This window comes from Bacillus rossius (genome assembly GCF_032445375.1).
Source record: "Bacillus rossius redtenbacheri isolate Brsri chromosome 4 unlocalized genomic scaffold, Brsri_v3 Brsri_v3_scf4_1, whole genome shotgun sequence".
In the NCBI taxonomy this organism is placed as follows: domain Eukaryota; kingdom Metazoa; phylum Arthropoda; class Insecta; order Phasmatodea; family Bacillidae; genus Bacillus; species Bacillus rossius.
The window spans coordinates 20,447,017-20,474,813 of record NW_026962010.1 but is presented as its reverse complement, the minus strand read 5'-3'; the positions used below and the strand labels follow the sequence as shown (position 1 = coordinate 20,474,813).

General features: G+C 37.0%; 2 protein-coding genes across 12 annotated transcripts in view; one reads left to right on the top strand and one right to left on the bottom strand.

Annotated features, from left to right (window-relative positions):
• Positions 1-4,428, bottom strand: part of LOC134541578 (uncharacterized) — a 74,480-nt gene extending 70,052 nt beyond the window's left edge. The window contains exon 1 of the mRNA XM_063385104.1: positions 4,399-4,428. The gene's annotated coding sequence lies outside the window, so the exon portion shown is untranslated. The remainder of the gene's footprint in view (positions 1-4,398) is intronic.
• Positions 3,217-27,797, top strand: part of LOC134541577 (E3 ubiquitin-protein ligase Nedd-4) — a 122,924-nt gene continuing 98,343 nt past the window's right edge. For 6 of the 11 annotated variants that reach the window (XM_063385100.1, XM_063385095.1, XM_063385099.1 and 3 more), the window contains exon 1: positions 3,227-3,453. In XM_063385100.1, coding sequence (XP_063241170.1) covers positions 3,301-3,453 — 153 coding nt within the window. In that variant the 5' untranslated portion in view covers positions 3,227-3,300. Of the gene's footprint in view, positions 3,454-13,909; positions 14,314-27,797 lie in introns of those variants that run through there. The other 5 variants (XM_063385096.1, XM_063385101.1, XM_063385092.1 and 2 more) reach the window with 2 other exon arrangements.

The following is a 27,797-nucleotide window of genomic DNA, read 5'->3' as shown; positions in this document are numbered from 1 at the left end:
ACGGCAATGACATCAGAGGTCAATGGTCACGAATCCTGAGTCCTGATTCACAATTCACTGCGCTTGGAGTCCCTATTTATAACTACTCTCAAACTATACATAAAAATATTATATATTATTATGTCTTTAAGAAAGAAATTGTTTGACTTTAAGAAAAATGGTGCTCACAAACGCTATCTTTAACAAAATGGCTGTGGACTTTGAATACTTTAAGGACTTTTTTAAACTTATAAATATATTTTGTTTGTAAGTTTCATAACAACACTGGTAGGATATAGAACCTTAACCTTATATCCATGAGGAAGAGCGACACTGACATACTTTAGGAACCAACTCCAGAAACAATGATGGTGACATCCATCAGATGAAATCAAGATGGGGGTCTCCACTAAACGAAAATAAGATGGCTGCCTCCAGCAGACACAGGCGGTTTCAACGTAACAAAAATTGTAATGCACACAAGTAGGATGTTTGATGATGTCACAGTAATGGGAAGTGCAACGCACACGATTGTTTCATTCGATGATGCCATCGTAACAAAAAGTTCAAAGCACATGAGTGAGGTTCTCGATGATGTAATAGCCACTAAAAGTGCAACACATAGGAGTTAGGTGCTCGATGATGATGTAATATTAACGAAAAGTGCAATAAACTTGAGTGGGGTGCTTGATGATGTCATCGTAACGAAAAGTGCAACGCACATTAGTTGGGCGCTCGATGATGATGACACTGTTACGAAAAAGTTAAATATACAGAAGTGGGGGTGCTTGATTCCATGTGGAAAGTTATAGAAAAACAAAATGTTTGATGTAAAATTGTTATTCAAAATGGCGGAATGTTCTAGAAAACCAAATGGTGGAATCCAAGGTGGCCGTTGGGGTCTAAAATCAAGGTCAAGGTCATCCAAAATGGCTGCTGGAAGACGTAATACAAGATGGCCGTCGAACATGATGTAATCCAAGTTGGGCACCGTGGCTCCCTAAACCCAAGATGGCCACCTCCAGCAGATTCTGGTGATGCCAACATAACGAAAAGTGCAATGCACAAGAGTGGGGAATTTGATCATGCCAACGTAATGGAAAGTTCGATGATGTCTTCGTAATGTAAAAAGTGCAACGCATAGGAGTGGGGCATCCGATGACTATGTCCCTGTGTTTTTAATTAAAATTGTAATTAATAATTTTGCTATAAATGAAAAAAAAATTTCTAGTTAATAATTACGGATTTTCAAGATGGCGGAAATTATGTTATTGTTCAAAATGGCGGAATGTTCAAAAACAAAATGGTGTAATACAATATGGCCGCAAGAGTCAAAGATAAAGGTCAAGGTCATACAATAATGCAGTCGGAAATGACGTAATACAAGATGACTGACAGAAGTGACCAAATCCAAGATGGCCACTGTGGCTCCCAGGCTCTCGACCCTGGAACCATTGTCCCCAATGAACCAAACCTACCTATTACAACGGCACACATAACCTCAAAGTTTACAAGAACATCCAGTTGTTTGGAACTACAACGATCTCTGTGTTTATTTGAGGCGCATTCTTGAATGAAAAATGTAATTAAAGTGTAATTAGTTTGTTGTATTTCAGCACAAAACCAGTTGCGTTCCCGTTGAGGAGTTGCGTGTGAAGACAATTTTAGATTAATAGTTTCCTGAAATAACATCTGGGGTTGCAAAGATAATGAAAATTCCACGACATTATTTCCTTAAAAAAAAAAAAAAAAAATAGTCGTACCTTTTTCAAATAATTTGTATTAGAATGATGTTATGATTTATATAAAAAATTATTACCGAACAAAATCATGGTTTTAAACAATTTTACTTGATAATGAGAGAATCGTGATATGGTTCTTGATTAGGGATAGAGAAATTTCGCGGATTCATTTGGCCCAAATTTTTATACTGAAGCACCGTGTTCATGATTGGACCTCAGTTTTTCGATACGCCCCTCTACGCCAACAATGCCCCGCTAGGAGAGAAGAAAGCGAATCAGGTAGTGAAGATTTATGAGAGCAAAAGTTTCTCACTTAGAAATCAGCCAATGGAAAAGCAAAAGTAGGTAGAGCAAACATAAGGCTTTGAATGTTAGCAAGACGCAAAACGAATCTGCGAAATATCCGCGTCTCTGTACTCAAAAGGTGGTTGTCGAGATGATTTGGTATAATCGTAATTAGATAAAATTAAAGCATCTGGTGCTTAAAATGACTCTTTGTGGTACTGTAAAATACGTTAGTAGAGAAAAGTGCGTCTTCAAAGATGTCAGCCATTTTTGTTCACCATCCAAATAGTCGAAAAGATCCCATCAGAGTCCCTTACTCAGTCTTTCGTAGATACACAAGAAGGTCGTCTCCTGATGTCTTCACGTGGCCTTCGAGGAGTTTGTGGTGAAAATAAAATGTCAGCTGTTGTCCTCGCCCATCTTTTTTATTAATCCATTACTGTTTAATGATTAACTTGAACGTGTAAAAATAAAAATTAGCCTGAAAACATGTGTGAGATAAGTTTGTAGATGTAAACAAACGACTGCCGAAAATCATTTATTTATTGATACACCCAGTTCTGTTCGCGTCGGAATAGTTATTATAGCCTTTCACAGTCAGTTTCTCACTGAATGCAGCTTTGTAATTAAAAGATTTTTGATGTGCAACATCTTAGCTCTCGGTATACGGCATTTGATAGGAGTGATTTCGTAAGTCGAAGGAAACGGAAATGTGTTAACACGGTGCCGCCGTCTGTGGCGGATGGCGCAAACTAAAGTTTACAAAGCTAAAGGGAAACTGTATAGTATTAACTGTTTAATGAATTTTAACAAGATGGGCAGTATTTTAATAAAATTTCTTGTTTAAAATCCGGGTCCAAACCCGGGGTTTAGTATTTTAAAGTTTTTTTCACTTTTATCGGAGCCGTTTCATTATATAGTATTTGCGACATGAGAACACACGAATTTGCTCGTTACCGAGGTTAGATCTTACACATCTCTCGTGAGTATTGAAAAACTCGCTCACAGAAACCATAAACTGCGTTAACGTTAACGTAAAACAAGCATGACATTTTGTTTCGGTCACCTTCGCTGTTGCGTGAAGGCGCAAGGCGCAAGGCGGGTCGAGGCAGAAAGGCCGTGCTCTCTGAAATCCCCGCGCTTAGCGAGCGATAGCGCCGATAAGAGGAAGAAGCGGCGGCGGGGAGATAGCGAGGGGAGGGGAGGGGCCTGGCGCGAGGTCTCCTCAGTCCAGCCGGCACGAGGCCCGGGCCGAGTCAGCACGCGCCGCGCCGCGGGGTCGTGCGAGCCGGCGATGCCCGTGACGTCAGACGCAGTCGCCGCGCCGCCCCCGGAGCCGCCGCCGCGCCGGAGGAGCTCCTGGAGCGCCCGGAGGCGGGCCAGCACCACGGCGCTGGCGGCGGTCCGCCTCACCAGGCCCCAGCACTACGGCTCCCTGCAGACCGTGGTGAGTGCGCGCAACTGGCAACACCGCCGTTATCTGCTCGCGTCGCAGCCGTGCGCAATGCACGCCCGCGACACGACTCTTTGTTTCGTCGGCTGACACTGCTGGCCTCCAAACCGTGCTTCTCTCGGTGTACGGCTTTTGGTTGGAGTAATTTCGTGAATGCGACGGAAGCAAAGGAACGGAAATGTGAAACAGACGGTGCTGCTATCTGTGGCGGATGGCGTGAACCAAAGTTCATGAAGCCAAAGTAAATCTTGATAGTATTAACCATTTAGTGAATTTTAACAATATAGGAAGTATTTGATTAAAATTACTTGTAAAATATCTGGTCCTAAGTCGGGTTTCAGTATTTTTAAAGTCTTTTTTCCCTTTTATCGGAGCCGTTTCATTATAATAGTTGAAAATTTCGGTATGCTGGTCAAATGATCCAATAGTAGACGTAGCTCCGGCAGCGAATTCTTGCGGTTGGAACAGAAACTAGGTGTGATTCGCGTCCAGTAATCAGCTGAAAAAACAATTTACGTAAATTTTTCACTTTCTGTATCATTTTAAAGAATTCTACGTTATATTTCGGTTTGGAGTTTTGTATTTTAAGTGTATTTGCAACACAAGAACACATGAAATGCTTCGTTACCGAGTTTAGATGTTACACACCACTGGCTAGTACTAAAACATTCGCTTACATGTTTAATTTTATGTAACTTTGAGTTGTGGCGTTGCATTTTTTCTTTCTTACAGTCATCCATCCATCACAGAGAGAACATTACGTAAGCTTGAGTCAATACCGTTACACATAGTTGCGCGATAACAAACTTCAAGCCGTAACGGCGTAATAACTTTTATGTTTGTCTTACGTACTAAGCGAAAGATTGTTGAAGTAAAATAAATAGGTCATTGTCAGCTCGTTAGACCTAAAGCGTTACAATGTAGTGCGTATCAGATTACCGCTTGACCCGAGATTGATGGTTCGTGCAGGCAACAGCTGTAGAGAAAGAGAAAAAAGAGAGAGAGAGAGAGCAGAGAGCAGAGAGAGAGAGAGAGAGAGAGAGAGCAGAGAGCAGAGAGCAGAGAGAGCAGAGGCGTAGACCTTGCCTCCACTCAAATTATCACGTAGCCGATGACGTGATTCAAGGCCGGAGACCAGTAACGACACGGGGAAAAAAAATTTCGAAGGCTCGTCTGTCCGCGTGAGCACACGAGTAGGAAGTTGCGACACTTCCTACGAATAAAGCGAAAACATTGTTTGGAGGATTTTCAAGACTTCACGAGGTTGTAACTTCCTTTTCGAATTATTGCGTATGTCTCGCTATTTTAGCCATTCAATTCAGGATTTTTCATTATTATTTCTATTTTTCTTTTTTATAAAAACTCTCATATTGTTGTTATTATTAAATTTCCTTAAACTCGAACTTTAAATACAGTGCGTTACTCGGAGAACGGCAGTACATACGATAGGTATATAGCTAACCTGAAAACATGCCAGTGAGTATCTGCGTGTCACTGTAATGAGCTAAATGAACGGTAGGTTGTGCGCAGGCACGTAGAGACTCGAGGATGACGTGTCGTAGTGTTACCATTGTTGCTCGCTGCGAGTCATTGGCTGCGCTTTCCGATGACGTAGGACGCTTCGCTTGGGCGGCTGACGTAACGTCTTAATGGAATACCTATTTACCTACGTCTGCACTTGGCGGCTTCAGCAGAATACTAGTATTTCTGCATGAGATATAAGCCAATTCAATTTTTTTTTCCATCTTGGTCACCGCAATAATATTACACTCTCAATAATGAAACTGTGGTTTGAATTATTTGAATGCTAGTAACTGAAAATTTTGTTAAATAATAGCTGCTGACTAAAATTAATAGTCATCACAGGGAATCTAAGCGTAAGTTATTGGAATTCAATGCGAGATCAGTAAGAATTCAAAGTTTAAATTTTGCGTTCGAAAATGTATAGATATTTAACAGATTTGCTATACAAATTCACTAATTTAGGACAGGTTCAAATTGAGTTGTTTGTTTGAAGGGCTTTGCATCACTTGGCTGTGCACAAGGGCTGAAGGTAAACTGACCGCCAAGACGATGACAAGAATAACCATAAATATTAGTGATTGTTCCAGAAGCTTGTAAGCGCAATCTCTGAGAGTTACTCTTTAAGTTCATACTCTATTATTTGACATTTATATAAAATCGTACGGATTAGATATTGCAGCCACTGCCTCCACTAAGTCTTCCTCGGCACGACCGGGGCTCTCCCAGCGGGGTAGTGATTGGACGAGGATTTAGGAACTCCAAGCTGTGATTGGAGGACGAGCTCCTGAGCGCTCCCCCGCACCCCTAGTCACTCAGAGGCCTCGACCAGGCACGGAGCCAGGGGGGAGGTCCGTGGGGGCCGGACCTCTCCCTTCTAGGAGTACAATAACAAATCATAACAAATAAGCTACTTATAGATTATCTCAAAATTATTATTGTAATACTTAGTGGGTTACAATAACGCATTCCCTCCCCATTACAACCCGGCATGCCTCGTACACAGAAGCGGCAGGAATTGTTTCCAAACAGTCTATATTTAATGTCAGTTTGCACACGTGTTACTATAAGCAGGTATTTCATTCATTGATATAAGTGTTTCATGTTTTTTAATAACATTAGTATATGTGTGTTCATGACTTGTTTAAAAGAAATTATCAAATAACTGACTTATGAACAAAGTATTTAAAACAATTAAATAAAAAAACCAAAATATGAAAGGTTCAGTTTCTTCAGCAAAATATTTACTTAAATTTATATTTGTAAAAGTTTGGGTTTTAAAAGTTTGCTACTCCCTGAGATTTTATTCGTGTCACTAAATTTTTCTTTGAAAAATTCAGTTATAGAGAAAAAATATTTTAAAAAATTATAAAATGGATGTACTTGACAAAATCTTGGCTACTGGCCTGCCTCGAGATGGCCTCTTGGTCGCGGCCAGCCCCAGCCGAGGGCAGGTCCCGCGACCCTCGTTGCTTTTAGAAGGATTCTCCCGACTAATTCGTATTATGCCAGGCAACCATCTCCGCCATCTTACATTCAGAGGATTTCTTCTTTCGTGGTTCCCTCTGAGCGCACAGGAGCCGCGTCTGACGGGCTGTATCCGTCAGATGTCATGCCCACAGAACAAGGAGGGAGATACAGAAGCGCGACTCTTACAGTGGAAACTGGAACCATGTTTTGCCCGACATGTGATGCTATCTGCTCGGAACTTTGAACAAAAACATCTTGGGTGTGATTTGATAGGATAATAAGGTTTATTTAACTACTTGTTAACTAGTTGCTTTGTATATAAGCGATTTAAGTTGTGCGAAAAAACAGATAATGCTGTTTTGTCATTAAAAAAAAAATGCATGTTACATATAAGTGAGTATGTGATGCAAAATTTTAGGTATGCCACACCACAAAATATGTGACTATGGAAATTAATAGAATTAAATTTAACTGCTTTGTTTGCCTGATAGTAGATGAAGCATTACTTCTCACAATCAATGTAGATATGTTAAAAATACACAATGAAAGCTACTATCTAGCGGGTGGTCCCGAAACTATTTAAAAAAAACTAGGTCTCAGTCCCCATCGTCACGCCAGTCGGGGTTTATCGGACCCGCCCAAGCACACAATAGGGACACTGTTGTGAACTCTGCGGGTGCTTGTGGCTGCTACTCGATGTCGCAGCCAGTGCCACTCGCGACTCGGAGCCTCGAGTCTGCGGTCCAGGTGTGCCCCGAGTGGGCACAGATGTACCTACATTAAGTTCTATCCCTGCCCGAACACGCCCGAATATTCACCTTCGGCCAACCTCGGGTTTATTTATATATATTTATATTTCTCTGTTTATTTTAATGTAGCTATACTAACCTAACTAACCGTCCATGTTGATTTAAAGTGTTTTAATGTAGCTATACTAACCTAACTAACCGTCCATGTTGATTTAAAGTGTTTTAATGTAGCTAACCTAACCGACCACTTGCAATATTTGAATTCATTTTTCCTGCGCAAAAATAAAACAAATCCCGAGGTTTGCCGAAGGTGAATATTCGGGCGTGTTCGGGCAGGGACAGAACTTGATGTAAATCTTGGGCTTCTCGCAGGGGTGACTGGGCCTGCAGCACGGAGGAGGGGAGGTGGGGCCAAGAGGGGGCGGGGATGCCATATTGAAGACACCCGTTTTCGTCCATTAGAAAGCATTGAGTGGAGATTATGACCGCTATATAAGACCAGTTAATTGTGGTAATAGACAACTACTGTATTTATGTAAACTGTTTACAGCAAACTTTTCGAAGCCACAAATACCTTTAAAAAAAAAAAAAAAAAAAAAAAAAAAACTATAGCCGAGCAGATGTGCATATTGTCTAATATGTTTATTTGATACACCCATGATGCTCATTTAGTTTTCTTCAAGTACAAGCAATCAAGTAATCATGACACGATTTCTGCGTTACTAAACAGTATAAAATGTTTTTAATGGATTGTGAACCTGAGCAGATATCTGAGTTATATTTGGAATTATCTTAGCTACTAATCGTGTTTTGAACTTTGAAACTCTCGCAAAGATGAAAGTAACTGCCGTGTCCCTTTACCGTCTTATTGCGCACTAGATATGGTGTTAGTTTGTCTCGGTTCTACAGGAAGATAACTTCTGAACACTCAGTAGCATAAGGTTAACAGAAAAATAAGATCTTTATCATTTAATCAGAAAGGTGTAACAGTGAGGTGGACTGATTTTCGTCTACTGCGCATGTGCTCACGGCTATGGCGGCCGCTTGGCTAGACAAACGGGAACGATAGGAGCTACACTGGTTTCGCACATACAGCCAAAGATTCATCAGAAAAATTATAAAAAAAAAATCATAAACACAGAATATGGGCATACATTGAGTAATGTCTGAAACTCTTTGTTTCACCACAACCATGAACAGACAATGGCCAAAAATAAGCAATGGTCAATGCTGCTGCAGCTACTAAGATTTATCCTGATTGCCTAGACCCTCCTTCCAATAATGTCCTCCATATGGACCAATCACTCTGCAAGAACACAAGGTTACCATCCCTCGCATGGTAGACACTTTTCTGACCAGCTCAACTCTCTACCAGGCTATCCTCTTGTGATGTGTTTATCCTGCTTACTTAAAGCATGGCATATTTGTATCCCACGTGACTGAGTCCAGGATCTTCCCTGTGTAGATGTAGGTTTCACCTGGGTCCAACTAATTTAATTATAGTATAGAGTGGAGATAAGGGAGTTAGTCATGGCGTCAATGGCTGCAGTGGCTAGCCAATCCCCAAATTGAGCACACGATTTACGCTGCTTGTCCTGTATAGTTAAAAACCAGCATATTCTGACGTACATATTAGTACTAATACGAAATTAGCCTCCTCCCTAACCCGGATCTCTACCTAACAAATTCACTTAGGTTAAATTAGTTTAGGAGAATAAACAACTTATCCAGGCCTCCAGTTATCAATCTCTTGACGATGTCTGCAAGAAGGCTTGCCAAAACGTCTAGAACACCATCAGTTTCACGGAAATTACCTCAATACAGAAACCAAATGTAATTTCTGATGCAGTGTTCATGTTTGCAGTGTGTCTGTCTAAATAGGTTGAAATATTTGAGACAAGCCCTTTTCGTAATTAACTACACCAAGGAGCACACGGTTTTGTATCTGCTGAATCAATGTCTGTGATTGGTATGGGAATAACTACGCCACGTTAAACACGATTCTATCAACCACATGAGTAAGAATGAGTTACAGTGTTTTGAGAAATATCTTGCTTCGAAGCGTTTTAACGAAATACAACTTCGAAGTACAAAGTACAGTACATTGTTGAGGATGTGCAGAAATTTTTGTTGTAATTAGAGATTGCCTATTAAATGTTAACAGGTGTGTAAAAGTAGCAGTAGGAACATGTCAAGAAATATCGGAAATAAAGGTTAAGTACTTTGAATAACAATGTGATTTGTTGCTGCTACTCTAGTGAAATGGAATACAGTGATTTATTACCGCCGTCACAGCATCGGCAATATGAATTATTTAAGGGCCCCGCCTACCCGGGCACACACGCTATTTGGAAACTGGAAACAGAAAAAAATCACACTATTTGGAAACTGCTTAAGATATCTAAGTGGGCTCTAGCTACTAAAAGGATTTAAGAATAAGCTGAGTTCGGATGAATAGTTATGTGCCCGCATTTCGTTTTTAAACGTTTTTTTTTATAAAAGTGGAAATGGCTAAAACACGGGGTTTCAGAGTAAGTTTTAGGACGAAACACCCGGTACAGATTCTTGAAAGTACTCATCTTTATCTTCTTTTTTCCGCCATAAAATGTTATTGTTACCACTCTAATCTCATACTTGCCCTATGTACGACGAGAAGACTGCGCGCCAGTTCAGAGCCTTGCGCTTAGAGGCGATACCGCGCTAGAAGCACCAGCGAGCGTCGCACTTATCATCCCGCCTCACAAACACTATTAGACTCCCGAATCGGTGGGTCCTAAAGCGCCAGGCACTAAATTAGCGTGCAGTCTTTTGTCGGTAACGCGCCTCCTTATTTACCCCATTATTAACATTTTAAGGCAGAAAATTACTGGTGAAGGCTCCCTGAATTCACCTACACTACTTACATAGGCCTACAAATATTTGTGAAAAACCTAGTTTTAGAAACTTTTACTGCTAATAAATAAATATGTTATGCAATATGTAATGGATTGTGTTGTATTTTCATAAATTAGACAAGTTTTTTCCTAAAGTTGTATTTTATATTTAAAGTAAATTATACATATGCGCTCGTGCATGTGTGTGAGTATGTTCTATATCCTGGAGCATTCAACTTCGCGTGGAATACTCAGAACAAAATTAATAAATAAAACCTTTAAAAAATAAACTCTTATGTGCGGCTGAAAAAAAGCTCTAAATAAATAATAATCACAGTAGTACATCGTTAAGAAATCTTAGAAGTGTATAAATGGCGCATCAAGAGGACAAGAGCGCAACCATGACTATAAACGCATCACAAAACTAACGCAAAAAAAAAACACGCTGTGAGCTGCGGAAAATTGTATAATGTGTTAACTGGTAGCCGCTAAAATATATTGATTGTAGTCCTACACTAATTAGATCAATAATTGGTGTAGTAAGAACATTGTTGTGGTTCTAAGTGCACATTTCTCTGTTTCACCTGGTGGACACGAGAATATGAGTGTAGGGCTGTATAAATGTTACCTTTTTCACATGTCATGATAGAATATCCAATAATGTGAAAGAAGGTTTTAAGTAGGGTTCTACCAGGTGTTAATTTCTATTTGAGCCGATTGTAATTATTATTGTTCTACCGTTAATTGCGTACTTTCAAGCTTTTTCTTAGTCATTAAGACGTAAAAGTATGACTGTATTCATATATCAACCGATGTATGTGTGTGCCACACTGTATAAAAGCTAGACGGACTATCTATATTTTTCACTATTCTCAACACTTATGAAAGCTAGTTAAAATACATCCAGTGCTGTAATACACGCAGTTAACGCATAATTATCACTATTCAACTGCCTTATTTGCACATATACATAGGCGTGTGTTTCAATAATAAACTCCCCATATAAATACCTAATGAAAGCGAATGAAATTAAAAAAAACCGACGGATAAATATTTTATTTAATGACCAATGTTTCAGCAATAGCAATGAAAGAGGAACATTTGGCGCATTTATGTTATTGTGGTTTATACCGTATTGATTAACCTTTTGATTGTAATTGTGTACATACTTCGTACCCATCTCATTTCCCATTTTTATGTCTGTACATGTGTGTTAAATGATAATTCTATATCCTAGGACATCATATTCTGGTTATAGATCAGCAGGATACAAAAATAAATAAAATTTGAAATGCATTTGGATACCACAGTAAGTGTGTAAGTTCTGTGTGTCTTTGCATTGTGCACTTCAGGAAACCATCTTTTAGAAATTCACGATTTTTATAAATAATTATTTATCCATCACTAACACTTAGAAAAATTCTAAAAAATTCTAGAAAAAAAATTATCCGCATTCTGATGTTTGTGTTGTTAAACATTTACAGAATTTATTACTTTTAATAAAGATGACGGAAACGCAATTATTTCGTTCTTGGCCATTTAAAAATCTGCAATTAAGTATCTTTACATGGAAAATAATTTAAAATAGTGGTAAATTTGGTGATAAGAGTGACATAGAGGCAAAATTTACACTTGCAAATAACTGTTGGTCTGTTTATTATGGCTACAGCATAAAAAAAACTATTTAGATATTATATATCTTAATATATATAAATCTCGTGTCACAATGTTTGTCCTCAATGGACTCCTAAACCACTTAACCGATTTCGATGAAAATTGGCATTTATGTGTAATTTTTTCCAACTTGAGAGATAGGATAGTTTTTATTTCGATTAATGGTCTTAACCTGATAATTTTAGAGTTTTCTAATGTGATGTATGTATGAGTTGGCAGAAAATCACCACGGCAACGGCTGTAGCATTGTTGATGCTTCATTCGTCTCCATGGCAACGACTATTTCATTGTTAGTGTAGTCCTCATCACTCATTAAATACAGACCACCAATTTTTAGATATATACAGGTAAATAACTATACACTGGTAGAACAAAGTCGGTCGGGATTTGAAAGTGATATAAATTATTCAAATTAAGAAGACAATTACTAACTACATCTGATTTCTAAAAAGGTCCAGTGAACTCTTTACCAAGTCAACCGATTTCGATGAAAATTGGCATTTATGTGTAATTGTTTCCAACTTGAGAGATAGGGTAGTTTTTTTACAGTGGGTACTTCGTTTCCATGACAACGTTGCGTGCTTGAGAGTCGGGAAACCATCGGTGCTATTCGTTTTTTCTTCGGTACATTACAAAGCATTGTATTAAGTTTTTGTCAAAATTAATTAATTTTCATTTTATTTCATTTATTATAACTGTAAATAGGAGATTTGGTCTCATTTTTTTCCCATTAATACAACCGTGCGAAGCCGGGTCGGGCAGCTAGTATGTATATATATATATATATATATATATATATATATATATATATATATATAGAGAGAGAGAGAGAAGTAACATTTAGGACTTTCTTTATCTCGATAAGTTATACTGTTCCCATAGAACACACATCTTTGTGCCTTCACGTATCGCACTAGAGAGTGTTTGATAGAACTAATTAAATAAACTGCATAGGGGCGTACCCAGCTCAACACGGGAAGGAAAAAAAAGGGGGAAAGTGAGGCAATTTTTGTAATAAAACCTCTTTCGTGAGGGGGAGGGTCCATGGTGTCATACAATAATAAAAAACAATAAAAAAGTAATTCATCCAAAAAAATTGTATAGAAGTTTGTGAGGATCATTAGAAATTTTTTTTTACTGCAACTCCTTGCTCGCTAAAATCCATTAACGGTAAATGCTTAGTATGGCAAACCCATGAACCTGTTCTACTAATAGTGCTCCTTAGCCAAGTGTTAATACATTTACTACACATCATTTGTTTAACAGTTTTTTTTCGGCTTCATTTATCCCACTTAGAAAGGGGGAATCTGCCCCCTTTCCGCTTCCTCCAACCTCGTACTGGTAGTTTACTACGTCAAGGTGGCACACGAAGGGGAGGGGGAGGACAGCTATATCCACCCCCACCCCCTCCGGGACATAAATCATAAAAACATCTGTAATTTCCACCAACAAATGGAAAGTTTTTAAAAGCAAACAGCAGGATAAGTGGTTCACTATCCGCCCCCCTCCCCTGACATAAAATTATGCGTACGCTCTTGTTCATGCCGTAAATTAATAACAGTATTTAATGCGTTTCGTCTCGATAATTGTAATTTACTTTAGTAATCAGTGTAATCACTTTTATCTAAGCACGCAGAAAATAATTCATTCACGGAACAAACTTTCGGCCCACATGTAAACATTAATTAACAAACTGAAATTTTGGTCATTGTTCCCTAATGCGTACTATCCAGTTTATATGAAAGTTTTTAAATTCATATTTTCAAAATAGTAAATATTTTGGTTTCGCGTCACAAAAACATTCATTCAACTGCTCACTTTATTTTAAAATGTTTCTTTTCGATGGTTAAAATACATTTGGATCCGTCCCAATGTCCCTTATTGTGTAACCAGTTTATATAAAAGTTTATATTGAATATCCTCAAAATTTATATATCTATACACACAGAGAGATATGAATATATTTTTTGATAATACAGCTTTTCTTCATTACAAACACATCCAATTCCTTTCTTTATTTTGATTTTTTTACCTTAATATACAACTAGATGCGCAACAAGGAACAATATCCCTAAAATAAATTAATAAGGTTCTAGGTAATGTCAAACTCGCAGAACCATAATTTTGCTTATTTTAATTGGTCTGTTAAAGAAACGTCGGTCGATAATTTGATGTTCGCGCTCGTTACGTGTCGGAAATGGTGGCGGTAGTGACGTAATATAACACATCTAACGTCCCAAAATATCTCATTGACATCAGCATTAAATGATAAAATGGGATATATAATATTATGCTTTTCTTTTTATAAATATGTACTGTCTGAAGAAATGTTTTCACAGTATCATTAATAATGGAGCTAACTGACTTGTGTTATTGCGAAATGGTTGGCCTGCTATGGTGGATGTAGTGTTGGGTGTTTTGGAATGCCAATCGAAGAAGTGAATCGTTTCATGGCCAGAAGGAGTGAGTATGGCTACATTCCATCTCGAGAACTGGAAGAACAGAATAATATAATAGGAAGAAGAAATGAACACGGATACTTAACTACGCCTGGGGACGATGGGGAAGTGAGTAGCCACTTACGTTTGGGTTTTGTGAGTAGTGACAGTTCCACAATCACATTTTTATCTTTGTGCAGCAGTGACAAAGTTATCGGGAATTGATAACAGTTGTCTGAACTAAACGATTTAATTGATATCAATGGGATAGTTCCACGCGTTTCGTCGTACCATAGTAATTTGTAGACAAAAAATCAGAAACTAACCTAACATTCATCATCTGACCTGTCATACCATCACATGTAACAAAATAAAATAATTTATTTGTAGCCATATCTACATATACGAGCTGTCGAAGTGGTGTACGAACTCTGTAGAATTTCATACATTTTTTTCTGTAGCAAGTTAATTTTCATGCTCAACTGATTTAGGTTTAAAATAATTACTCGCTGTGGTTGTGTTCCAATTCACCTGTTGAGGGCCATTACATGGCATGAAAACTGCATTGCAGCTGTAATGTCATAATGCCACTGTGCCAATTTATCATGCACCCCAGAATGTGCCCTTTCAGCCAAGGGTGAAGTCAAAAGGGTACCCCCTCCCCATATTCTCTGATAATACCAGATAAGTAAGGCTTAGTGCTGAAAAAAAATCGGAAAAGGGTATTATTTAACCGTCTGTAACAATTCTGTGAAAGGCCATTACAGTATTCATACTGGTTTATTAGCGGAAGATGATTTTATTTTTGAAGACTTTGTTTACATTGGTACAGTAGGCCTATTAGCATGTGTTTGGGATGGCTTGGTGAAATATTTAATTCCTTATTTTAAATGTTAAGTAAAACATTTCATTTCCTATATTCTATATTAAGTAAAATAATTCATTTCCGAAGTTAGATTGGTGCTCCTTGAGGCAATAAAAACAAATTGAAAGGTTTTTTTTTAGGTAAGATAAGTTAATTAAAAGTACCTTGAAATTATGAAGGAAAAAATACTGAGGATAATGTTTATTATTTCAACTTGATTCTTAAAAAAAACTGTGGGCCTTAATTAAAAGCCGCATTACATTTGGCAGAAACTGATAGTTTTTCAATTTAAAAACAAGTAAATATTGATGGAAAATTACTTAATTTGCTGTAATTTGTTTGTTGCAGCAATTTTAATAATTTTCAAATCAATATCTGTCTCATTTTCAATGGCATTTACACTCAATTTTACTGGAATTCATCTCAGTTCACATTTCCATGTATTTCAGAAGTTATATAACAGTTTGTAGGCATATCACAATGATGAATAAATAAATAAATTTGAGGTACATCAAGGAACATCTGTAGTGCTTAAAAATAAATTTTCAGTTTTTTTTTAAATAGGGAACAACCACACTTGCTGGGGTTATCTGTGGTTTTGGTTATATAGACATTAGTAATTTCATAACCTAAATATGTGTTTTTATCTGAAAATTACCATTTTATTTAATACTAGCTTTTGCGCACAACATTTTTGAATGTGATGTAGGTACATACCTACATGATTACAGCCCATAGCTGTAGCCCCTTGGCGGTGCTTGAAGTCAATGACTTGGCTGCAATACAACTTTGTTAAATACATAATACATGTTTCAGCTCGTAAACCTTTTATTCACACCATCGGTGTCTCCACCGTGCACATAGGCTACACTGCATCACCACCACCAGCCTTACAACTATCTCCTTGGCTGTATCCTCTTTAACCAACACAAATAGGTTACGTAAGATGAGAATCAATACTCCATAGAACTAGACATTGTTACATAGTTAAAATACATAAGTAGAAATTGAACAACATTAGAATTTTATGGCATTTATCATCTAAACTGTCTGCTCATCTCCCCTTCCAAAACAGATTAATGCAAACGGAAAGAGTAAATATACATAGAACATATAATGCCCAATCTGTCTACTTGGACTCTAAATCATTTATAAACATATCAGAGCACCGATACCTTGTTGGCATTTTCAGGACTCTGCCAAATTGAGATTTTGGGACAAAATTGTTTTCGACATGCATATCTAGTATAGGATTTATCGAACGCTACGCCTCTACAGACAGACAGACATTCAGTCTCACATTAGTTTGTCTTTGCGGAGTTCCCTGGCCTACCCTTCAAACTTCTTCTGTGAAACCCAGAAAGCTACTTTTTTGCCTTGTTATGTAATTAGCTACATGCACTCCATCCCTTTGACTGGTCGTCATTTGTCCTGGTACACAAACTCAGCTGTGTTGAATGTTGATGTTTCAATAAGATATTAGTAGAAATTTTCAGGATTTTTTACAAGCATAGTTAAAAATAAACTCTTTAAGTATAAAAAATGATCTAGGGATCGAGAATGGGATGTGACATTCCAGGGTGTATCGTACGCTACATGTCAATTTGTGCAGTGACATGTTGAGGTACTTCCGAAGTGCACTTTTAAAGAATACGAAGCTAGCTAAGGGCTCTGTGAAGTGACTACTATGAAAAAATTTGCTAGAATGGAGGTCTATGAAGACCAGGAAAGTTGTGTATGATAGCAGGGATGAAAATAAAGAGCAAATGAGGATGAAAAAGTTGAAATCACAGTACCTATTAAAATAATTCATGAAGGGGAAAAATTTGTAAAAGGTATTGAAACGAGGAAAATGAGTAGGTTATACAAATTTTGTATTTACCTAGATGGTTATCAGAAATCTGCACAAGCTTGCTTCTCGAAGCCAGAGGATAGGGAATGTAAAGAGTAAGCCTGGCTACTAGTTGCCTTTTTGTTAAATAATTAATAAAAAAACAGATTACAAGAGAGGAAATGTTGCAGCAAGGCAAGAGTCTCCTCCATGCTTGTTATTCTTACGTACTGGCAAATAGTGGCACCGATTAATTGTTTAATGCCAACCACAAGTGACAGTGATGCATAAGAATGATACAAACTTTAATAAACAAGAACACACATTGAAATGCCACAAGAAACTAATCTATTTCGAAGGTGTTAGAAATTCTTAGCAATAAGTACAAAATGGAAGATACTAGCATTCATCTAAAAACCATGGGGCATATCCCACAAGATATTAAAACAATGAGAAATAGCTTAAAAATTTATACATGGTAACAAATAGTGAAAAGCATAACCAGACACACAATAAAACCACTCACTTACTTATATTACACATTCGCAAAACTAAAGATTTCCTGTTTTAAACTAAGACATTTTTCTTACATTTTAAACACCATGTACTAATAATAGTAATTTTAAAATAATTGATTTAGCAAATTTTGTTACTTACATTAAAACAAGCTAGAAAAAAAAAGGGATTAATACACAAAATGCATTGGTAAGAAATATATGCATAAATTTCTTTAAAAATAAATAAATAAAATTTTAAATAAGTGCCAACGATCGTACTTATAAGTTAATATTTTGTTAATATTTTGTTCCTCATGTACGCTGCCAGTTTAGTGTATCCAAATGGCGAAAAGGGTAGGATGACAATTCAGGTACACTATTTAAACAGAAAAAGTTAAAATTTCTAAGAATATTATAATGTGCCACACAAAAAACACACTATTATGTGTATATGACAAAAAAATGTTGGATAATTTACCTTTTTCAGAAAAACTGCTGAAACCCACAACTACCAATTCGACTTCTAAAGTATCAATAAATGTCTTGATTTAATGTCAAACTGTTGGTCAAAAAAATTGTTGTGCGAGTTTGTCAGTGTATTTAAATATGATTTGAACTTATTGAAGTGGCAATAGATTACACAATGGTTCTATTTCTTGATTACAAAAGTCAGGGCTAAAGATTATTGTAATCCTTATTCTGGCTAGTATGCAAGAAAGATGGCAGACTCGTGGTAGTAAACCAGTGGATCGCAGACTGGTGTTTGCCTGCCATTGTTTGTTCAGTGGCCGGACCCATCAATGAGAAGTAACTTCTAAACTTGTAATTCAATGTGATAACACATTGATGTCTACTGCCTTAGTGCATGTGTAATTCAGGGGTGATGGTATAACAAATTTATGTCTACTGCCTTAGTGGAAGTGGAATCCTGGGGTTATGGGATAACACAATGATGTCTACTGCCTTAGTGCATGTGTAATTCAGGGGTTACGGTATAACAAATTGATGTCTACTGCCTTAGTAGATGTGGAATTCAGGGGTTACGGGATACCTGATGATAGCTTGTGTATACTCGGAACGGGCACCAGCTAGCATAGGAAAGTTGAGGTTCCATAACAAAATAAAGATGGCAAATGTTCTCAAGGTTGTGACATCACCAGTAGCAGTGGCATAGGCAGCAGGGTCGTTGTCCGACGAGAATACCCTTGGCCATACACTCGCAGTTATCTCGGTTGAGGGTTTCAAGCACACTACAGCTGTGCCTGAGGTCATCGCTGAAGTGGTTAATGGCAGGGTCCATTGTCGACCTTTCGGCCTATTGACTGTTCACCTATTCATTGTCTCATCGCTCACTATGGGTGTGCTCCCTCGATGCACTTGGCCTATCTACCACTGGGTGTTTCACACGCATCGGCGGCACAGTTGTGCACTTATGGGGGCAGCTGCACATCTTAGTGGCTTTTTATCCATGGGAATACATTGGCAAAATTTTAATAATTTCATTGTATGTTGCTTCCTTACATAGATTATGTGCAAAGGTGATATCTCAGTCCACAACGATGGACTCGTTACAGTTCGTGCCCCATCACTGTAAGGACATCTAATATTCTACAGATAATTTGGCCCTTTGCGTAGTTACCAGACGTCAGACAGTGCGACAAAATATTTTGTAAGATGTTCCTGTGCACTAAGTCTAAATAATGCAAACTTATTATTTCTGTCATAGTGAGAGTTTGAGCGATCATAGATTACTTAGCTGCGGTCTTGTGTGTGTTCAATAATTTTAGTCATGCAAATTTTCATTATTGTGCGAAACAAAATTTGCATGTAGTATATAGGGATCTGCCAAAAAAAGGATGAATGTTGTTTACTAGCCAGAATATTTAGTGACAATTGGAAAGAACAATTTTAACCCAGGCAATCAATGTCAAAAAAGGCCTCTCATCGAAAAAATTCCAGCTGTGTTTTATTATCGTTCCCTATGTTTTTTGGGGTGCTGAATCAGAATCTGTAATCATCTAACAAAATTTACTGGTGCATTTTGAGATATTAGCAAAAAACTGCAAAATTTCCCCCTTTTTTGTTGTTTTTTGCTTATAATTTAAACTGTATAAGTGGTAACAATAAACTCACTCTTACAATTTTTAAAGAAGACTTAATGTGCCACAATTTGAGCTCAATTTCAGCACTATGTTAATGTTCTATATTTCTCTATATACAGCACTTCAAAAATTGGTTAATTTTACAAAAAGTGAAATTTTAAGTTTTGGGTCAAATTTTGAGTTAAATATTGGGAAACATACTGATCCTAAGAGGAAAATATAGTTAGAAGTAGTGTTGTAACATATATATATTTAACTTTAATTCAAGCATGGAACGATGCATATAGACCTAATAGTTAACTCATAATATGCAAAAAAAAAAAATGAGAATATTGGATTTTGGATGATTTGATCCAAACCACTTCCGAAGCTTGAAAACTTCCCTAAAAATTGTACACTTTAATTTTGCGCAGTCAGGGACGTAACTAGACATTTTTCCACCTGGGGCAACATCTCATCTTGGCGCCCCCCCCCCCCCCCCCCCCCCCCCCAATTTTAATTTTTCCCCAAACCAAAAAAGAAAATAGGTGTGGACTGAATCGACAAAAGGAACAGGATATTTAATTATGATAAATAGAGTTAATATTATGAATAAAAGATTTCACTCAAGTTGTTATCTTGAGAATCATAACTTAACATTATACACAATATCTTAATCTACTGGCTAATTGTGATAAAAAAAATTAATTCACACACAGAAAGCTTGAACTAAAACTTAACTTTACGGGCTCTTTTGGCTGCAAATGTTTTTACAATGCTCTCAAAAGACAGCTTTGAAACTAACTTGTGCTCTATTGATATGATGCTCAGGTTGGTTAGTAGTTGCTGACCTGTTCAATTTCTAAGGTAATTTTTTATGATTTTTAGTTTGCTAAAACTCGTTTCATTAGAGGCGGTTGAGACTGGTATGTGCAAAAAATTCTCAATGCTGTCGTTATGTTGGGGTATGCGTCTTCAAGCACATTCTTATATATTAATGGCAGAAGATCTGCTGGTGAAGCGGTTTTCATATTAGGGCTTAAATCCAAGGCATGATACTTAAAACTTTCAACTTCTATCGCCAGCTCGTCCCTGTTTAAGTCTTCTTTATATGTGGTAGCTAAATCAAGTGCCTGTTTCTTCAATTCTTCTCCATTTAGTGTTTCAAACAGAGCTCCATTGAGGAAACCAAATAAACTATTAATGTTTTGAATAGCTTGAAACTTTTGTCTCAGTTCACTCAGAATCCGATCTATTATTTGTATAATCAACAGTCTGAACTTTTTTTCTTCTGAGAATTCATAGCTTTCATCTTCACCCTTTTCATCAACCATACGCTTTTTCTTTCTTCCCCTTGTTTGAAATGAGGATTTAGGTTAAGCTTTTCTGCTATTTCTTTCGCTTCTCTGATTGCGTTTGTGGAACTATTTAACCTTTCTGATCCTAATTCTGATATCAGACGGTTAATATGTTTTGCTGATAGATCGATAGTGATGTCATCTCTTTGTAATAATTTGTTGACGATATCAATGCGGCTTAGTTCCCTATACCAAAAACAGGAAAAGACAATGAATTCAAACTTTCTGACATTTCTTAGAAAATAAGTTGCTTCTGTTTTTGTTTCAGCTGTTGTTATTAGGCTGGTCACGAGATCATTCAAAGCATCTATAATCTTTTATAGATGCTTATATATTACAGCTACAGCTTCTCTCTTAGTCGACCATCTGGTATTGCTTTGCAGTTTGAGAGATAAGAGAACATGTTGCACTAGAACCTCCCATCTATTGGTGGAGGAAGCAAAAAAATTGTAGAGACAATTAAGTTAGCCAAAGTAGGACTCTGCCTCTGGTGATAAGCTAGCAGCATTCACCCCAACTAAATTAAGCGAATGTGCTGCACATTGCACAAAATATACCAAACTATTTACTTCTTTGATTCGAGATTGAACTCCTTTTGACATACCAGCCATGTTTGACCCATTATCATATGACTGCCCTCTGCAGTTCTTAATATCTAATCTATCATTTCTGAGTTTTTCTAAAATCTCTTCTGAAAGAGCCAATCCAGTTTTTTCACTAACTATTATGAAATAAAGAAAACTTTCCACTATCTCAGAGCCATTTTCGGTGATCTTCACGTAACGAAGAACTTCAGACATTAGTTCAAAATGGCTTAGATCGGGTGTGCAGTCAAACATAATGGAAATTATTTAGAAGCTTTGATGTCATTAACTATATGTTCTCTTATTTTTCCAGCGATAATTTCTAAAAATTCATTTTGAATATAAGGAGAAAAGTAGCTGACCTGGCCCTTTTTATGGCGGAGAATGTGCTCTTTCAGTTGGGGATGATAAAGATACCAGCTCTATTGTGTTTAAAAACTTGCCAAATCTAGGGTCACCAAAGGGATTCATCGGAACCTTTTAATTGACTACCTTGTTTTGCTAAATGTATAATAACATCAATTATTATATACAAAACTCCTCTCCAGTGTGTTTCCTCCTGTGCTATTTGATCCTGCAGCTCTTTATCAATACCAGAGCATTTATTTAAGGATAATTCCAATGTTTTCCACGAGCAAAAACACTTTTTGTGGTTAAGTGAATTTTCATGCTCAGGAATCCTTTCACTCAACTTTTTCCATTGAGTGAAACCTTCCTCCTTGGCCAAAACAGATACTTTTTGTTCAGAGAACATGTAGGAAAAAAGTTTGCATGGTACACGAAACAAGGCATTTTTTTATTGACTGTATGTTAGCCATGTTCGGCGTACCTTTAGATCACCAGCCAATGTTTTGGTGAACCAGTCTTTGGTTAAATTCCTTCCATCTCTTTAGGTGTTACTTAGATCAGGCTCTACCTTCCCCTCGTTCAATAATCCTGATACTGTAAAGCATTTTTCTGTATCCGAAAAGGCTGCAGGCCACTTCCCGGGGTCTCTGAAATCAAAATGAATAGCAGGCTCACCCTGGACGAAGTTCTTTGTCGCAATTGTAGAATCGGAAAAAAATGCCTTTGATGTTCCAACAGTAGTCGTAAAATGCTGCTCAGATACAGTGCATGGTTGGAACTCATCTTCATTGATGACTTGTGTTACTGGAATTTGAAGTTCTTCTTGATGGCTTCTTGCCAGCTCACTCTCTGTTCCAGTTACACATACCTCTTGAATTGAATGTTCCTCAGGATCCTTACTGCTACTGCTACCACCTACAAAACAAAACCAAAGTAATTAGACTTGTTTGATCAATGAGTAAGTCTAGATATGTGATTTCTGTGTAAGCTATTGCTGTACTGTTTTGAAATTCTTTTTTGAGCTTGTAAATCCTATACTCTTTTTCTGAAAATTTTTTTATAAGACTAACCATTGCTGCAAAGGGTTGAAAAAAGAGGGGTGAAATTAAAAAAAAGGATAAAATTCGTACCATTAACACTATTAAATTTATTACCTTTTATTGTAAAAACTAAAATACTATCTACAAGCTTCGTCTAAATTAATTTTTTTTATTTGCCCAGCCATTACTGCAAGGGGCGGAAAATAACAGGGGTTGAAGACAAAAAAAAATCATTACTCCCTTAGTAGGCACACTATTAAATCGGTACAAATTGTTTGAAAATCATAATTTTTATCTAAAACATTTGTATTAAAATTGTTTTGATGATTCAAACCATTATTGCAAGGAGTTGAAAAAACTTGGGGTTGGAGTAAGAAAATAAATAATATTTTTCAACTATGTACACTACAAATCCATTTCTATTTTTTTTTTTTTTTTAAATTTCTAAATATTGTCTAAAACTATTATTAAAATAATTTTTTATCTGACCAAGTATTACTGCAAGTAACATGGTTTGAAATTAAAAAAGAGGCATTATATTTATTAAATATACCTATATACTATCGAATCCGTAATAATTTATTTATAAATTTTTAACTTCATCGAAAACTTTGGCTGAAACAATTTTTGATGAAAAGAATTACTACCGCATACACAGGTATTGAAATTTTAAAAAATTCATAACATCCTTAGTAAGTTGTAAGTATCAAATTTGTTCGAATTTATTTTAAACTGTCTTAATATTATCATAATCCTTGGTGCAAATAATATTTTAATAAGACCACGTTTTTAGTGCACGGAATGAAAAAAAAGTGTTAGAAGGTCAAAAAAATTAAATAATTACCTACCTTAGCTGACACGGAGTCTTCAAAATACTTCCAGAGTAGCCTAAATATGTATTATTTCGAAATCTACATACGTCTGTAGGCTGTGCTGAAAGGGATTTTTTTTTAAAATCTTTATTTCAAAGGTCGATTTGATCCAATTTCCATAAAAATATTTTTATATCCTGGCTACCGAACTCGTATCTTAAGATTATTGCTAATCCATCCAGTATTTTTGAGTTTTTATAGTGAACCTTGCTCTCTCAAAATGCAGTCTGCTAAATCATTGATTTAAAAAAAAAATGATTAGAAAATATTTACATTACCGCTTTTCCAAAGATGTTAATATTAAGTACCCAAAAACCTACAAAATAGTACAATAATTGTATACACATAAATATCAAGTTTAATCATACATAATTTTGCTTTACAAAGCGTTGAATTAAACATATATTACCAGCAAATCGGCAGATAGACATACATGCGCAGCAAAGTACTAATGTCCTTTGTTTGCGTACAGACTTAAAAAATGTTGTTAAAAATTATGTATTAGATCTAACGGTGGCCCTATTTAAGTTCTAATGCAATACTTTTCTATTACAAAAATAAAATAAGAAAGTAACATTTAAAAAAAAAATTGTTACCTTATATTTTCCAAGTAAGTTAATAACGTACCTTCTTCATTAACGTCTTTGACATTAAGCCAAGATGATAAAAAGGACGAAGACTGTCGAGCTTCTTTTTTCTCGTTCTTTAGCTCTTCTTTTGAATTCTGCACCAGACGGGTTTTTTGACATGTTTTGAGATTAAACACGATTTTCAAACATAATTGAAAAGGTTTACGAAATTGTGTATTCACAAATAGCAAATGTGATGTAACTGAGAGAACAGAAATGCTCCACACATGAAAAGATACTACCGTCGAATGACCCTACTGGGTTGTGGTTGTGATCAACTGAAGCTATTTCAGACACCCGATGCCTGACCTGGCCTGGGCAGGGCGGTGGGGGCGAGAAATGTCGCGACTTTCCAAGGTCGGGTGGGGATTTCCCTCCATGGTTCCCACAGGGCCACGGCAGAGTTGCCAGATGTACAATCTAGAAGGTTTTTGTACCTACCAAAATTCAGTGGTATGTACCTACCAGTTACCACCGTACCTTCGCAAGTTAGAATGTACGCGAATAATATCATTTTTATTAGCTTATATATTATATATCTTCCAATATGAATAATTCCGTTAAACTGCCCTCGACTTTTTTTGTTCTAACACTACGATATTGAAGTGTGTGTGTGTGTGTGTGTGTGTGTGTGTGTATATATATATATATATAGAGAGAGAGAGAGAGAGAGAGAGAGAGAGAGTACAAATTACTCTGCCAGTTCAGCGCCCCTCCAAATGCGGCGCCCGGGGCACAAGCCCCGTCTGCCCCCCTCTAGTTTCGTCCCTGTGCGCAGTTTCCTAGGTCTATTTAAGTAATATTATATATAATTATATTAAAATATATTATGAGGAGTTAAGGTATTAATTATTTTAAGGTATTATTATAGGCTTATGATAAGTAGTTTTAAGGTATTATTATAGGTCCATAATGAGTAGTCTAAACTAAGGAAAAATGTGTAGGTTGAATCCTTAAAGGAACCTTCAACTCATTCTTTTGTTTAGACGCTAGGTGGTCGTCCTCGCGGAAGGGGAGGGAGGAGAGAACAGTTGATTGTCGATGGGAGGGGGAATTAAGCACCAGTGCTGCCACCAGTTGGACACAAGGGCTAACATCTGTGTCACAAATTACTGAAGTAGTTGAAACTTATTGTGATGTGAATTTTTTGGATCTTCTGAACACAGCAGGTAGATTCCAGGGAGGTAAGCATTAAGATAGACAACAAAGATGCCTACAAAATGTTGGCTTGGTTGGAGCAACACACACCATTTCCAGAAATGGAACTGCTCATATCTATAAGTACATGTGTTTCAACTCTTTGCCAGACACTATAGTAGCTGGGAAAACAGTATATGTGATTGGTGGAGGCTTCCTGCTGCACTTTGTGTTGTGGCCAACTGGTCAAACTTCCTCCAACATCTGTGACACATGTATCAATTACATACATTTCTACTACATCTCTGCATTTGTCATTGTATTTTATGGATACTGTGCATCATTTACCAGCACCACACAATGGAGCGCTCAAGGAGGGCAGTGAAAAAAACATGCCCTTGAAGTGGTTTTCGCTGAAGACATGAAGCCAAAGGTGTCTCAAGAACACTTCCTGGCAAATGACTGCAACAGAAGTCACATGATTTCACTGTTAAGGGCAGAACTAAACAAGGCCCAAATTGCGTCCTATCAAACGGAGGAGGATGCTGACAGACTGAATTTCATCACCGCCATCTCATTGTCATATGTCACAACACAGTGGCCTGTCAGCTCCAACCAACATCTACTTCCTCAAATCAGGAAGAGGGAGAGCCCTTTTTATGTGGTTTCATCCAAACACATCATTAAATTAAATTCTGCCCTAACACATCCTTTTCTTGTATGCTGAAGCAAGGAAAGGTGAAAACTTTGGACAAAAACCCTGCCCTCAGCCTTCTGTTGCTGCCCTTAAAAAAATATTACAAAGACATTGATGTTGATAATATCTTCACAGCTGATGAGAAATCTATACCTGCCTTGTACAGTGGAAACAAACAAGTGCCTCTAAATGAGCTGCGATACAAATGTTACAATTCTGCAGCTTATAAATCCATTTTAAGTATGGCCACACACTTTCCAACCAGAGCTGCAGCACACCAACAATTTCTGCGCATTTATGTGCAAGTGCAGCTCTGGATGGGCCAGCCAGTTTCGTGGGGTGAGCCGGAAAAGTTTGGGTGAAGGCGTACAAGCAACACCTACAGTCCATTTCTTCCTACCAGCCCCCTGCACCTGACAAGCTCCTTCAACTAGTAGCATGCAAGTGCAATAAAGGGTGCGTAACAGCAATGCACAGGTGCAAGATGGCTGGATTGTACTGCCCTAACATGTGTGAGCCATGCGAAGCATCCTGCTGCAATATGCATAGCTATAATCTCAATGGTGAAGAAGATCTAGATGACGAACATTAACCACATGTTCAAGGTAAACTTCATTAACTGTGTACCAGTTGCACCTTTAATCAACCCCTTCAAATTCAACCATCTCACACTTTTTCAGCATTTCTTTCTTACAGATGTTCCATAGGTAGAGTGGAAACCAGTGCATTCTGGAATGCATGGCCCTTCTGTACCCAAGCGCGGCCGAACTAGACCTTGTTAACCAAAATTTTTGACGTGTAACATTTTAAGTCTGGGTATACTGCAAATGGTAGGAGTAAATTCATGAAGGGAACGGAAATGTGTAAACACGGAGCTGCCATCTTTTAGATCAAACCATCTCAAAATCCAATATTATAATTTTTTATTTCTTGCAAATTATGAGTCAACTATTTGGGTCTACATGCATCATTTTGTGCTAGAATTAAATTTAAATAGATTCGCTACAACTGCACTACTGATAATTTTCCTTATATGATCATTATATTTCTCAATATTTGGCTCAAAATTTGACTCAAAACTTAAAAGTTAACTTTGTGGAAGAAATGACCAATTTTTGAAGTGCTGTATCTCGAGAACTATGGGATGTACATAGCTGCAATTGAGCTAAAATTGTGGACATTTATTCTTCTTTAAAAACTGCAAGAGTGAGTTTTTCGTTGCCACATATACTGTTGAAATTATAAGCAAAAATCCAAAAGAAATGTGAAAATGTTGCTGTTTTTTGTGACTATCACTAAATGCACCAGGAAATTTTGTTGGCTAATACAGATTCGGATCCAGCACTCCAAAAAACACGAGGATTGATAAGATAACAGACTATTGTTTTTTTTGCAACGTGAAACTACCATTTGTCTGTATTATATGTGTTTATATGGACAAGGGAACAATACATGTGTGTTTGTTGATCAGTGGAAAAAAACTATTTCTTAAATATGCTAAAGAAATTAATAATGTGGTATAATCTCATGTCAAAAATCTTGATCTTACACTTATTTTTTATAGATATTTTACTTTCATGCCTAAATAATTACCTCTCATTATCGTTAATTCAGAAATGTCTATAGCATTTATAAACAAATTTACTTTCTTTTATGATAGGAATCATGAATAAA